We start from the raw sequence: 15934 nt of genomic DNA, 5'->3' as shown, positions 1-15934 counted from the left end.
AAAATTATTGCAAGTATGTATATACTTGTTTTATTGTCAAAGTACTTTATGCTCACAGTAAGGGGAAGCACCTTACTATGAATATGTGAATTATTTTTTATTTGAATGGAATACCACATTTAACATGGTGCAAGTGCAAAATAAATTTTTGATTTATGGAAATGGATAGTAAAATTATAATAATTGTCTTTGACATAGGTTTATTGCAATTACTGACATACTCCAGTGACTCCTTTTAGAATTTCAGTCTAAGCTGTGACTGATTGACAAAACACTCTCATGAGAGTTGCTCAAAATGACCATGTCCGAGTGGTTGAGGACATCAGTGGGGTTTCTGTGTTGAAAGATCACCCTCTTGTGGTTTGGTGTGGAATGAAGACGAGGGGCAAAATGAGGTTGTCGCTCCTGATTGACTCACTCTGAGGCAGGAGAAGCTTTGGAGTAATGAAACAAACCATAGAGCAGTCTAGATTCATTCCTTTCAAAATACCTCAACAAGTTTTTGTGCCAAATAGTAAATAATGCATATTATGATGTATCTTAATTTGCAAATTAATTGTAAAAATATGTGAATAACACAGAAGCTCTTAAACAATGAAAATTAAAAAAGTAGAAGAATGGTACATGTTAAAGAATATTAGATTTATTTACTCTCCACTGAATAAAAAAACTGAAAGAAATTGACTACAATACTGCTATGTACAGTCAATGATTTGCATAAATGTTAAATGTTAAGCTACATCCAACCATAAGAAGCTATGTAAAGACAGTCACACAAATTGTAAACTAGGCCATTTTGTTGTGATTTCATCTTAAACAACCATGAATTAAACAGAATCTGCTGATTTAAAGAAAATATTTTACATGCTTCTTTAAATTAAGAAAATGAAATGAATAGTAAACATGTAGCAGGCTATTAATGATTTTTCACTGTCTCTGAGTGAATCCCCAACTAATGTGGTCAACTCCACAATTTTCAAAATTATTAAAGACAGAAAAGTACAAAATTCAAATTAGAAAATTATATTATATTATGTTATATTATATTATATTATATTATGTTATTTTATATTATTACCATAATACATTAAATGGGTAGCGGTGATCTAAATTGTGTGTAAAAAGGTCAAACAGTGCACACATTATTATTTACAACTAAATAATTATACCTGCCAGTAGTTAATTATGACGCCATCATAGCATCATCACCTGTCTGTCTGTCTGTCTGTCTGTCTGTCTGTCTATCTATCTATCCATCCATCCATCCACCAGTTTTCAGGGGATTCCTGTCTAAAAACAGAAATTATAGAATTCTTACAATACAAACAAAACAACAGTGTCAGATATTGAATAAACACAGTACTGGGTAAAGTTCAATTCAATAAATCTTAAAAAAAGGAATGATCAAAAAAAGTCATATGATATACCACAGGGCATGAATTAAAATATTTGTACTTTGTTGTGCTATATATTTTGTGATCTAGTAATGAAAGTTTTGATGTTGTTATAATTAGCTTTGTAATTCTTTAATTACAGAGATGAAGGAGTGTGCCCTGTTTAATCTTTTCACTCACAATACATGTGACCGCTGTGCCATGCCCCTTAGAAATCAAGAATTTATATTCAGTAAAATGTAGTAGGTTGTGATAATATAATATAATATAATGTAATATAGTATGCCTTTTTATTCCAAGATGTCTAATAATTGTCAGGCAATGTAAAATATGTTCACGCATTATTGTTGCTGCCGTTCAACACCGTTTGTTAATGGTGAATCTGAAAACGTTTTCATTCATTGCAATTCCATTCGAAGGCCTGTAGATGGAGTCTTGGCCTGCATTTGATGGAGCACAAGCAGAATGTGGCACAAAATTAATTAATGAGCGATGGGTTTCTCCGTAAAGAAAGACGGTGATTTTTTAATGTACTTTTGAAGCTGCACATAATAATAATAAAAAATAATAATATGGTATTTCCGTATTTGTCACTGTTTTAAAACACTGTATTTTAAACATTTCTTCACTGCATGTACTTTTACATTTAATTTATAATTAAATGTATTTTCTTTCTCATACATGTTCAGTGTGTGCTCCTATTTTCTGAAAACTTCAAGAAAAACTGATGTTCTTTCTTCTCATTTAGACTATTTTATCAATATCTCTTCAGTTTGTATGATAATGATACTTTTTGCTTTGATTTTATGTGGTCATTTGTTCTTCAACTCTGTTCTGTTCATTCTATTTCTCTCTCTCTTTCCCACACCAGTCACACCATTCACATGTCCATTCCCACTCAGTTTTGAGTTTGCTGTGTATTTCGTGAATACTGACCTCATTCTGCTGAGCTACAGACCTGACAGCATCTTTAAAAACATTTGTTATATATAGCTTTGAAAAATGATCAATGGATCAGTATTTATCAATAATGAAAAACATCATGTAGTGTCTGTGAAACCCCCTAAAGACAGTTTAGACTGCTATAGATTCCATGTGATCATTTACTTTGAAACATGGCTCTGATTTCTTTGTCATGGACATTTCAGTTACTTTAATATGTTTTTATTCCTCTTATGCACCAGCGACGCAGTCTGGTATTTTTGCACACCAGCTACGAAACCTGAGAAAAGTTTTCCTCCTCGTCTTTTCCCACTGTTTACAACAGAGACGATGCTTTTACTTTACCCTGGTTCACGTGTGTTTGGAATTACATTTGCATGCAGCCTGCGCTCCTCGTCCCCCACATACTCGCACAGACACGCGCGGGTCATCATAGCTAACCCAAGACACAGGACCAATTCCCACCTAAAACCCAAATACGTTACTTCCTTTCTTGGTTCCAGTCCTGCAGAAGGCAGCGTTGAGTCGTTAGACGCTACTACACGCTCTTCGCCTTGCACTTACCTTAATTCCCCTGAAGATGGAGAAAACTCCACCTAAGTTACTTCCATATCTCTTATTAATGCTCCTGCTCTGATCCCAGCGCGCACCAAACGAGAGCATCCCAAAACCAAGAGGTGATTTTAAACTGTATTTTGCCTGGGCAGCGTTGGTTCCTCTCCTCGTCTGCACAGTCTGCAGCCGTGTGCTTCGCCCCTGCCTCTCTGTCTCCAAAAGCCTTTGGCACACTCGACTTGGCCTTTAAAATCTTTTTGCAGAACTTGGCAGAAAGATGTCCACCAGGATGAAGCACACAGGCGCGCAGACGCGCAGTTTTTTTTTGTCAAATCGAGAAACGAAATTTAGCAGAGTTTATAAGAATTAAGTAACTGCTGTATTTTTATTGTTGATTTTTATTTTAACACTCCATAATGGTGCGTAATTGTGCTTGACGTCAAACTCTTTTCTGTTTTGAGGCATTTAAATCTCACAAATACAAATGTATATAATCTATAGACGGAATACGGAATAAATTCACTATCGTAACTGTATATATATATATATATATATATATAAACTGTATATATATATATATATATATATATATATAGTTTTAAACAACGATATTTAAACTACCACATTTACCGTCGCTTGCGCAAACTCTGTGCCAAAACATTATTTTACTGTTCTGTAATGATGAACGTTGCATATTCCTTGCATTCGTGATCGTTTACAAGACTGAAACCGCTCATTCTGACTCCACTATCGTGATGCTGATCATCCCGGACCTGCACTTTGCTCACTGTGGATGCAGGTTAATGTTTGCCTCGCCCACAAAGAGACTCTACGATTGTTGTTTTTTTCCAGTGCCATTATGGCACATGATCCACCAAACTGCCTGTATGGTTGATGTTTGCCATGCCACCCCTGGACATGTGACCCTGACTGGCGCTGTTCAGTCCTGCAGTGCTGAAATGAAGCTCAGTGGATGGAGAAACCCTCATGGTTGCTAAAACACAAATAAAATAGACTACACGCACAACAGTGGGCCTTCAGTTCAGCTGGCAAAGACCGCAGTGTCTGTGACAGAGACGAGTTGAATGCTAATCTGATTTTGGCTTAAGTAGGCCTGTTCACTGTTGCTTTTGAGGAGGCCCCACACCATTAGTATTAAAACACTGAGATGCTCTGAAATATACATAATGTATTTTGAAGGGACTCTGGTTTACTCGTATAGATTGTATGGTATCGATTGATACCTAATTTGCATATATCAAGTTTATAATTACATTCGACCTTTCTATATAATATCAATCCCATTTAAGAGAGATGTATTTACATATGGAGATGTATATGATGAGGTTAGACTATTAAACAGATGCAAACCTCACTTGGCTCAATCTAATTTTGCAGTCCACCTATCTGGAGAACTGCAATGGCACAAACACTAGTCAAGTGTAGTCCATATTATGGGGAGATTTGATATTCCACATTGTTGGTATTTTCTCAAAACAGTCTAACTTGTTAGCAATTTGCATGGTAAAATAGCCTAAAACGTCTTTAAATGGGTTGATTTACCTAGATGGTCGTTAAAATCAACTTTGCTAGCGTAATTTGACTAAGTCTGTCATTCATAGGCTATTTTATGATGAGTGATCATGGCTGAATTCCTGTCGATATTATTTCAAGTCTTGCTCTTGACTTTATAGGCTCTTCACTTGTTCATTTAGTTTTAGTGTTGACAATGCTTAATTGAACATCAGCAGCTATGTCTAGTTTTGCTGACGCCTCCAAAAACTTTGTCTCGCTTGGAGTAACAAATGGGGTTTTTAATGACAATTGCATCGGACATACATAAGCCTCCACGTTCAGTCGCAGTAATAGTCTGAAAGAAGTTTTGTTTAGCAGAAAGTCCTGCTTAAAGGTTTGCACTCTAGTGAAAGCACCGAGGCAGCTCCTGCGCTTCTGCCGTGCTGCAGCGCCCTATTATAGGCTACCCCACGGTGGACGTGCATGGGACAGATGATTTCTGGGCTCTAATGGATACGGCGCTCCACCTCTGCTTCGCTATGAGGAAAGAGAAGTGCCTGAACATCGCAGCGATTGGGTAAATGAGCAAGTGAGAGAGTCGCTGAATCGATCGTAACTTCTAAAGCAGCTCGTCCTCGCCAGCACCACGCCGAAGACGAAGTGTGTGTCCCGCATGTCGGCCAGTTTTCTCAAACCTGGATCGCTGTCAGGTCTCCAGGAGTGAAGTGAAAAGGCTCAGGGAACGGCAAGAACAGGCGTCTTTTTCTTTTCCACCAACGCTGTAATTTCTAACGCTTGTTCGAAATGTACAGCCTAACGTCTGCAGTAAGTTTCAGCACGACACTTTTGCTCCTGATCAACAAACGCAGACGAAATCTGAACGCTCTCCGCCTCACCGCCTGAAAGTTTCTAATGTGCGTTTGGCAATGGTACGTGGAACAGAAACACACGTACACATACAGCACGTGCTTATTATCACTATTAATATTATTTACATTAGCCATACGAAGAGGTACGTGATAAATGTGCTTTGTGGACCGCTTGCAGGTTCTGCATGATATCTGAAGGTAAACACAGCGGCTCGGTGTTGCGAAAAGTCGCCTAAATCATGAGGTCGCCTAAATTCCCTCATAAAGTGTAGTTTAAAACTCACAAACGCTGACTATCGCATCGCACTGACAAATGTGACCACGCCGACGTGAGTGGGGTAGTGACTGTGAAATAAGATCCTGGGATTTATTTATTTATTTATTTTCTGACGCGAAAATCGTCCAATAGCATGGCTCAGAGAGCCCTAGCTTCCGGAACCTTGACCAATCAGAGCTGATCTTTGCTATAGGGGAAAAAAACACGGATAGACAGACGTGCACGTGCAGCATGTTAGGATGAGGGTGCACTTACTTACACACAACTGCATGCCAGTTTGTTAATGCACTTTAACTAACTAACTAACGGGAAAACAAGAAGACTAACATGCTTATAGCTGATTATTATACATACATGTTTTAAAGCTTCAAACTCGTGTAGTTCAGTAAGTCTCATTGCTTTGGTCAAAGAAGCAAATCAAAGTGATAAAAGTGATAATGCAATAAGTGATAATGCATTAATAAATAGTAATAATAATAATAACAACGATAATAATTATAACCCATCAGAATGTTTTGTATTCATTTTGTATGTTTTCCATCGCGGTTTCTCTGGCTATCACATGTCAGTGCATCCTGCACACAACTCACAACTGTGAGTTGTCTGAGTTCGGTGATAAGAAAGGAAAGAAGGACTGGATGGTGTGGTGTGATTTTGTGTCCAGTTGCTAGGGGGCGCACTGTTGACTTTCAGTAATCATGGAGAAATCGGGGCAGATCGCCAAATGCTGCACCTGAATGTGTGTATATAAACAGGCTAGTTCTGTTTCTTTATGACTGTCAGTGAATAGACATGAAGTAGGTGTTCTTAACTATAAGCATTGAAGCGTACTCGCTGTGGTTAAAGAGATATCACAATCTGACTTTACTTTTGAAAATGATAAGAATTTTTGTTGGGATAAACTGGACAACTTCCCTAATTTATGTGAAATAGGATTTTAAATATATATTGTATAGCAAATTGAATGAATGTGCTTCAGTCAATACATTTAATATTGACTCAATTGATAGACTACTGTATTTACTGACAAGCATTAATCTTTAATGCCACACCTAGGACCTGAAATTGAACCCAAATCTGCAGAAATTATCAATATTTAAGCGTCCTGCTCTCAGGTGCTGTATTAACAAGAGGCTTATATTGGGAAGATAATACTGGGGACATTTTGGCCTTCTGTCTAAGTTACCTAGCAGTGTTTCAAACTGCTAAGCCTCATCTTGATATTAACAATGAAATATCTTATCTAAGTGTTGTTTAGTTGTTGCATTGAGACTTAAACCGGTTCAATGTTGTTGGAGAGCAGAGCACAACTCTTTCCTAAATGTATGCCTTGCCGTATTCAGGCCTATGCAACCTTGGTTATGTAACATAAGCTTTGTTTCGGTATTTTCAGTACTTTTTTAACGTTTTTTTCTCAGTGTTCCAGACATCCAAGATCCAGTCTAATAACTCACTTTTACTGTTTAATGAGTTAAATACAGACATAGACATGTACTAAACACAAATATGTACAAATTTCCTGAACTATATATATACGTACTTATATAGATAGTTAAATATGGACAGAAAGATAGTTGCTTAATAAACACCACATGCACCTCTATTCTTCAGTGATTAATACACTTTATATACTATATATATATATACACACGCACACACATTGGTTTTTGCATATCATAAGCAAGTTGCCTACAAAGCCCAAACTCGGGTTGCTTCTCTCCGCGCGGGCCACACAAACCAACTGCAGCGCGTTTACTGTAGTTTTAGGTATGGAACAACTTCTTTAGCACACACGCTGCTGCCCCTGTGTGTGTGTGTGTGTCGCTGCTGAGGGCGCTGTGCTTCACTCTCCAGTTCGCGCGGAGGAGCGGAGCGTTTCCTCTCCGCACCGAAACACGGACGGACTTCGACCCCGCGCGCGCTTCACTTTCAGTCCCCCCTCTTTCTCTCTCTCCCTCTCCCTCTCTCCCTCCCTCTCTCTCTCCCTCTCTCTCTTTCTCTCTCTCAGGTTGAAACTAACGACTCTGGATCAGGTGCCGCCGGCTTTTTCGCAATAACACGCAGCCGCTCTGGGCTTTAAGGACACTATTACAGGACACTATTAGTATTATTAGCAGCATTATTAGTAACATCTCGGCATGCTGCTCCCTCCGCGTGTCGTAAATCCGGCTCGGTTTGCTCCACGCTGAACCTTCTGCGATGCTCGTTTCCCTCTCTGCTACAAAAACCGCTCGCGAGAGTCTGAAGTCCGGTTTGTTTTTCTTTCTAAATCTGTCCGGTGGAGTTTTTGGTTTGTCAGTTATTTTTTTTAAAGCTCTGACAATCTTTTTTTTTCTAAGCACACGATGAGTTTCAAGCCGAAATGACCCGCTGCTTTCCCCGCCGTGGCTTTTTAAAAAAATCTCTCTCTTGGTGCGAGTGAGCGAGTGAGGGTCTGAGCGCGTGCGCGCGCGCGTGCGTTTCCCCATCTCCAGTTCACGATGCCTTTGCTCAAAGTTCGGAGCGTTTGTGAAGAAGGGACTGTCGCGGCGCCGCTTTAACGGAGCTCGGTCCATGTTTTTTTTTTTTTCCTGCGGACCGCGCGCGTACGAGTGTGTGCGTGAGCGAGTGTGTGCGCGCGTGTAACTCGAGGCGGGGTTAAAGTTCACTTCTATGGAGCCGTGAAGCGCCGCTCACTCCGCACACTTGGAAATGTAAAAGCAAGAAGCAGCTTTTATTTCATTCCCCCTTCTCTCTCTCCCTCTCTCTCTCCCTCTGTCTCTCCCTCTCTCTATCTATCTCTCTTTTTTCTTCTTCTTTTCATACACACGGACACGGCAATCAACTCGCACGCGGACACACATATAGCCTGCACACATACACACTCACATAACACACACATACATAAACACGCTGATTCGTTACAGTCATCCACACACACATACACAAACACTTTACAATTCAGCATACAAAAGACAACAGATATGTATTCTCCGCTATGCCTAACACAGGTAAGTGAGATTTTTAAAAAATCTCTGCTTTACTGTACTGTTGGTTGCATTTTCTGCTTTTGCCTGGGTGGGACTGCATGCATGGGGCTAAGGCAACATTGCTTAAGACTAAACTAAACTTTATGTGCAGCAACATAGCTGGTGTGACAGAGCAAAGTTAGCACATGGCGGATGGCGCCCACCTTCACACATGTGCACACACACTCCTGGGCTCATACTTTTCTCTTTTTTTAACGTTTACGCTCGTGAAGTCTCCGAAGAAGCGTTTTTGTACGGAAGCTCTGCCCAAAGCAGCGTAATAACGCCTTTATTGCCGAGCGTGCTCTCGCGTACAACCGCTCAAAGTTTTCGGTTTCGGTGTAGTTTTTCAGTTTCTTAGACCGCATATTGGAGTTTTTGTCGAGACCCGACGCTGCTTCGACTTCACTTCGTGTTCGCCGTGTTTGGCTCTTCGCTACGGCGTGTTGTAGCGAACGAGAACCGGGTTAAAGACGTACAAAATGGTGTCAGGGCTTTAAAAGTCAGGGAGTTTTCTATTGCTTTGAGAGATCTTTCAAGTCTCTGAGGTGCAGCCTTTCAGCTCCAGCCTAACTTTTGTAGCATAATGTGGCTACAATTCACCGTTTTGCCCACAGGCTAACCTTTCCTTGTATTACATGCAGTGGATAGTAACAATAAGGGGAAAAAACGATCTGCACATTTCTACATGGTCCAGAAAGTTAGTTTCATGTGAGGTCCTCCACGACTTGACTCTTTTTGCCTTTTCTTTTACTCCGAAGCTTACCAACCGCTCCCGGTCCAGGCTGTCGCTCCTTTGCTTCTGTTTCATATTTCTCAGACAGTGGCTGCTGATTTTTTGGTCCCTTACTGACAGGTTTAAACCCGTGTCATTCCTGTACTGGCAGGGAGTGTAAAACTCAGGGCTGGCGCTCTTGTGGGAGAAGATTTCTGTTCTTTTAAGATATAGATTATGAGATCTGAGGTCTCATGTATGGAACTTAACTTTGTGAGAGCAGAGGGATAGGGGGTGAGCTGAGGTAACAGGAAGGTTTAATTGTAAAAAAAAAAAAATCCAAATGAAGTTAATCTCATTCTGAAGGGATATGAGGCATTTAAGTGGGTTGGTGGAATTTGCTACATGGAGAAAAATAAAAAATATAGAAAAATATGAAAGACCTCTGAAAAGATTTTCTTCCAACTTCTTATGCGCAGGGTTAAAAGGTGATTTAGGCTTCTTGGGCGTTAGTTATAGTTTTCTGTTTGTAAAGCAAATTTTGTTTACAAGTTGTGGATTCACATTTGTAATTTCTCTGCAATAAATTTGTAAATTGGTCTCTAATAGTGGGGCTAGTAGGTAGACTAGGCCCTTTAACACAGTTTATGTTATTATGTCAGTACCTTTCCTAACATTTTTTTCTCCATTGATCTGATTTTGATGAATTGAACATATAATTTGTTTTGTAATGTTTTGCTTATTGAGTTTCTGAACTTATTAAGGAAGTTCATTCAGACATTTAGGATCAGTAATACTCTCAATTTTTTAGGACCTGTTTCACACATCAGGGTACAACTAAAATACGCTTGTAATTATTTATTAAAGAAACAGTATTTCTAGGTAAAAAAAAATGAAGACAAACAAGTGGATTGTTTTGTAATTGATTAATTAGTGGAGCACTTTTTATTCTGTTTAAAATTGATTTGTGTTTTTAAGTCACTTAAATGATTGTGCTTAAGGAACATATAGCTGTGTCGATTGGATCCTCAGAGGAGCATTGAACACACATTCAGTGCTGGCGTTGATCCCTGGTCTCTTTCGATTTGCTATCTAAATGTGTCATTTATTGTTCTTACATGTTTAAATCTACCTTACAGCTTGGCTTAGTTATCTTGAATTGACTTCTAATTATTTTAATTTTGGAAAATGAGTATAGGTTTGTGAGTATCTTTTTTCCTGCATTCTTGCTCAATTGTGGATTAGTTTCAGAAATTCACCATTATTTATGATTCAGTTGTCATTTTTTTTACTTAGAATATATACGTATATTTAGTTTGTATTATACTTTATTTCAAGGAACTTGTGTGCTCACAGGTGAACTCCAGCTGATAGTTAACACTTTTAACTCCTCTATCTGTCTGGGCCACAAGGCACTATTGTTCTGTACTGAGGCCCTGCGGTAGGACAGGGGAATCAGTTCAGTTCACTTCAGGAGTCTGAAGGAAAAAAAAAACCCTGACCTACTGACTACAACTTATATTATTGACTTTCAGTATGTAGTGTGTGTGAAAGAGCAAGGAACGATGCGCTGTATTGGGGCTGCTTCTCGCCCCTCCGACAGGAGAGCGCCATTAGCCGGCAGTTTCCCCTGAACACTGTTTACGTCGAAGGGGAGACTTGCAACAAAAGGGGAAAGTGAGTCCTGTCGACTCATAATTAGCTCTCTGTGATGTTGTGTTACAAGGGAGGCTCACTACAGAACAGCATAGCAATTTTTTTGTTTTTTAAAAGACAGTTTTAGTGAGTTGTCATGAGAGGCCTGTTCTTTGATGACTTTAGCTGTCACTATATACACCAAAGAAGTTAACAGTTAAGATGAGCTTGTTTTAGTTTTAACTGTAGATTTAATTTCCGCCAAATGTTTGATGTTGTTTGTATTTATAGTGCACTTTGGAAATTGGAATACACATGTAAGCATACTTTATGAGAAGTGTACTTATACACCCACACAGAAACACATTTCTCGAGAGAGCCCTTTCTGTAATTATCTAGAGAAAGGACACAAAATATATGTATATTTATATATATTATAGCAATAGATGATATCTGCCATTTAGGATAACATTTCATAGAATTTCATACTTGCATAATCGGTGAAGACGGAAGACAGAGAATTCATGCTTTGGATTTACTCCAGGACTAAACAGTGCAGTTTGCGTGCCTCAGAGACACGAAGAGGGAGTTGAATTCCAAAAAGGAACGTAAAGCGCATATTTTAACACATACATGGTTTTATTTCTGATAGAACCTAATTTCTGATTCATTTATTATAATCCTTCACATTAAGCATATCCTGTGCCTATTTGACAGCACATCTCTCTCTCCCCTTTTCTCTCTCTCTCTCACACACACAGAAACATACACATATCCTGCAGTGTACACTGACACAAATCTATCCAAAGATACATAAATCCCCCATATTCACTGAGTTGAAATAAATAGAAAATATAAATTGAAGTATAATATACCATGTCATGAAGTTTAAAACGATGTGGTTAGATCAATGACTTGATTAATATTACGAAATGTGGCAATTTGAATACTTTTACATGTATAGGTTTTGTGGCGAAATAAATGTAAAAAATAGTAATTAAGAAAAAAAAATCCATAATTTTGCCCTTTTAAGGCCATGATATGTTTTATGAAGGGCTTTTCATGTTAAAGTCTCTTTATAAAGAATACATTGTAAATCTGCCTTTAGTAATTGGCCTTTTGATTAAAAATGGATTGCAGAGGTTTACTGTTTTCAGCTGTTAACACAACCTGGCAATATTCAAATTAGTGTTGTATTTGAATGTATTTTGCACATATGACACTTTGCTTGCTTGCTGGCAAGCCCTTTGTGCTCACTGTGCTGGTTTTGGGGCTTGTATCAGGACTGTGCCCGTTTGTGGAAACATCATTTTACTGATTGGCAGGTTGCCATTGTTCTTTGAATTTAGTTTAATCCCTGTAGTTTTCTCTGTGTGAAATCCTAAATTGCTTAATATTAGGCTCACTTATTAGTTTTTTGCCTAGTTATTAGGGCTTTGTACCTTTGAGTTGTGAAGCTTCATATAAGTCTTCTGTAATTTCTGTCTAGCTGGGAACAGACCAGAGAAAGCCGTAAAGAAACGGACATTTTTTTCATTCAGTTGTGCATTGTATGCACAACAGAAGTTCAAACAGTAAAAGTGGCTTAGTGGTTGATAATATAGAGCTCCCTAAGTTAAAGTAACATGGTGGATTTAACCAGTGATTGTGTTTCCGTGGCAGTGGTGGTGTTCTGATAAGCCTTTGATTTCCCAATAATTCAGCTTTATTGGCAGCCTTTTTTGTTTAAGTATAGGTTGATGTTACTTGTCATAATAAGCATCATTGTAATAAGAAAAGGATTATAATTATATTGTGACAAGGAATAATTAGATTGTGACAAAAAGATAAAAGAAATGAAAAAAGATGAAAGAAAAGAAATGCAGGTGGTGTTTTTTTCTCTTGGTGAAATTTTGAATTTGGAATTGATTTTCTGCCAGGTTGTGTAATAGTGGCAGGTGGAGCTTGAATCCATTCGCATCCACTACCTTCTCCCTGCACACATTCCTAACTGAAAAATACCACGTTTCACCCTGATATTAAGTAAAGTATTATCAATGCTGTTTTCGGAACAGTGTGTGTGTATGTGTATGTTTTTGTGTGTTTTGTATATCTGTGTGTATGTATGCGCCTTTATAGAGAATAGATAAAAATAGCCAGTCCGATTTCCCTGCTCAGTTGTTTCTTTTTCTCGGTCCTGGCAGACCCCTACAGACCCGCATTCTTGCCAGAGAGCCAAGATACGGGCCTTACACACACACACACACACACACACACACACACACACACACACACACAGAGCCCTCGGCTCACAGGCCCACTCCTCCTTTTTGAGGGCTTCCCTGCTAAGGAAGCCCACAGACTTTTCATAAAAAATGTGAATTGATGTTGTTATATAAACCCATAATTACGTACATAATTACTAGTATATTATTATCCTTATGTAGATCATATTAAATTGTTTTCTGGTTTTATACAATAGATAGAGAAAATTATGTTCTGTAATTAAAATATGCTTAACGACTCCATATTTCACAAGCGTTTCAGCAATTATAGCCTTGCTTGTACCTACATGCTATGTGAATTTTGATTAGTTTCACTGTAACCGTATGTTCTGAAAGCTTGTAGCTTGTGCAGTTTTAACTGCCTCAACTCATTTTCCTTCTTTGGCCTGATTTCTTTCTGCGTCTTTTTCCACTCTCTTGCAGGATGAATTCCATCCTTTCATCGAAGCGCTGCTGCCCCATGTGCGAGCGTTTGCCTACACCTGGTTCAACCTGCAGGCTCGCAAGAGAAAGTACTTCAAAAAGCACGAGAAGCGCATGTCCAAAGAAGAGGAGCGGGCGGTGAAGGACGAGCTACTGGCCGAGAAGGCTGAGGTCAAGCAGAAGTGGGCATCGCGGCTGCTGGCCAAGCTCCGCAAGGACATCCGGCCCGAGTTCCGTGAGGATTTCGTGCTCACCGTGACGGGGAAGAAGCCACCATGCTGTGTGCTCTCCAACCCCGATCAGAAGGGCAAGATGAGAAGGATCGACTGCTTGCGCCAAGCGGACAAAGTGTGGCGCTTGGACCTGGTCATGGTGATTTTATTCAAAGGTATTCCGCTTGAAAGTACTGATGGCGAAAGGCTGGTTAAATCTCCACAGTGCTCGAACCCAGGGTTGTGCGTGCAGCCACATCACATAGGAGTTTCAGTAAAGGAGCTTGACCTGTACTTGGCCTACTTTGTACATGCAGGTAAGTCCTTTTTTGTGTTGACTAATTCCCTAGGCACAATGTGGTCAAAGTATACTAGTAATGCCACTATATCCGTTTGAGGGTTACACATTATATAGGCCAGATATACTATACCATAGGATTAAGGTAGTGTCAGGTGGTATGTCAGTCTCATTTAGTTTCTGAAAGGTTTGGCTTGGTCATACAGTTCTAGGAAAATCCTTTAATTTGCATTATGTGCAGCTTCTTCAAACTTGAAAAAAAAATATTCTTAACATTCACATATCTCATTTACAAAAATGTTTCTCTGAGGAACCATCCTTTGAAAGGTGGTTCGTCAATGGCATCACTCCAAAAAACCCTTTTTGGCAGCCTTATTTTTAATCTGCCTTGTATAACATGCCCAGTCAAAACAAAACTCCACCGCCATCCCACTCATGGTCTCATATACAGTCTTGAATCCTGTCAGCAGCAGACACCCTAAATTTAACAAGGATTCAATAAAGTGGTAGTATACTGTGAAAAACATGACAATTTTGTCACATGCCTATCTCATGCTGCTCAGTCATTCCATTGAGCAGCCCAGATTTGATCAACACTGGCACAGACACAACTGAGGCTCTTACTGCAGAATATGCCCATCTCTATCTCTGTCTGCCCATGTACATGTTTCTCACTTTGTGCGAAACATGCACTGTCAAACAGTTGGCACTGACAGAGTAAAGTTTTGAAGAGTATTGAGAGGCAAAGGGATGAGCTTATTGTGTGCAAAAATGTATTCTTTTCACTATTTCATGTAGACGCTTGTGAATGTTGTTCTACTACTTTCCAAATCTGGCTAATTAATATCTTAACATAATTTGAGTCAGACATACATGCATATTATTTTTCATAGATTTATATATTTGTTGGAAAAAGGGCATATGGCAGTAACCTTATTCCTGAACAAATTTGCTAGCACCAAAACTCCAACTAAGTTGACTCTTGTCATTTTGGTTTAGCCTATGCATGAAGCTTTCAAACAGAGAAGTCCAGTGTAAATATCTAATGGAGAGACTGTTAATTGGCAAGAGGCAGCAGGGGATCTGTCTTGTACTGACAGCAACACAAACACAGGCTTTCACTTGGAAGGCAAGGAAAGCGCTTTGTTTCACCAGGCAAACTGAGCACCTTAATTACTTTCATTTCCTCCTGCTCGCAAATTGTTGCTCTAAAGCCTAAGTGAGTTGGCCGCATATGTCCGTTTTATTGGTGCGAGGAAGGAAACTCGTCTGCCCCCCCAACACTTCCCAACCCAACGTTTCTGTGTGGACCCAGCTTCTACTTTGATGAGGTATTGACGAAAGTATAAAAATTTTGTTCAACTCGTGGTCAAAGCAGATGAAATAAAACTGTAAACATGCCCCTTTAGGACTGAACACGAAAGTGATGTTTTGAACGTGGCTACACGCAGGCTGTGCTTTGGTTGTTGCAGGTCGGAAAAGGGGGAGCATGTGAATCACTTTGACTTGGTTGGAGCACAAAAGACCAGAGCCTTTGAGGGTCCTTTGTGTTAGAATCAGTACGAGCGCCACACACTGCGGCTAAAGCTCATTTCTTTACAGCCTAGCCGAATCCTCAGTTTTGATGTTCTGAAAGGCCATTCAGAAAGCTTCTGCTCCTGCTAACATCCTAATTGCTGTAGTCCTGATATTTTCTCGTAGGATGTGACTGTGAATAAGAGGTACAAGAGAACAAGAGCGAGTAAAGCGAAAAAGAGACGAGTGTTGTAGAGTGAGGAACTTGGCTAGTTTTAATGGTCTGCTTTTGCTCTCTCCCTCTCCCTCTCT

The 15934-nt window shown here is 39.4% G+C and overlaps 1 protein-coding gene across 8 annotated transcripts in view; it reads left to right on the top strand.

Annotated features, from left to right (window-relative positions):
- The first annotated feature begins 4890 nt into the window (after nt 1–4890).
- nfia (nuclear factor I/A) overlaps nt 4891–15934 on the top strand; it is a 151391-nt gene continuing 140347 nt past the window's right edge. For 3 of the 8 annotated variants that reach the window (XM_036587403.1, XM_036587406.1, XM_036587412.1), the window contains exons 1-2: nt 7371–8542; nt 13598–14126. In XM_036587403.1, the coding sequence (XP_036443296.1) occupies nt 8516–8542; nt 13598–14126 (556 nt within the window). In that variant the 5' untranslated portion in view covers nt 7371–8515. The other 5 variants (XM_036587404.1, XM_036587405.1, XM_036587408.1 and 2 more) reach the window with 5 other exon arrangements.

This window comes from Colossoma macropomum, unplaced genomic scaffold, assembly GCF_904425465.1.
Source record: "Colossoma macropomum unplaced genomic scaffold, Colossoma_macropomum, whole genome shotgun sequence".
Classification (NCBI taxonomy): Eukaryota; Metazoa; Chordata; class Actinopteri; order Characiformes; family Serrasalmidae; genus Colossoma; species Colossoma macropomum.
The sequence above is the reverse complement of the archived record's forward strand: the minus strand, read 5'-3'. Positions and strand labels throughout refer to the sequence as shown.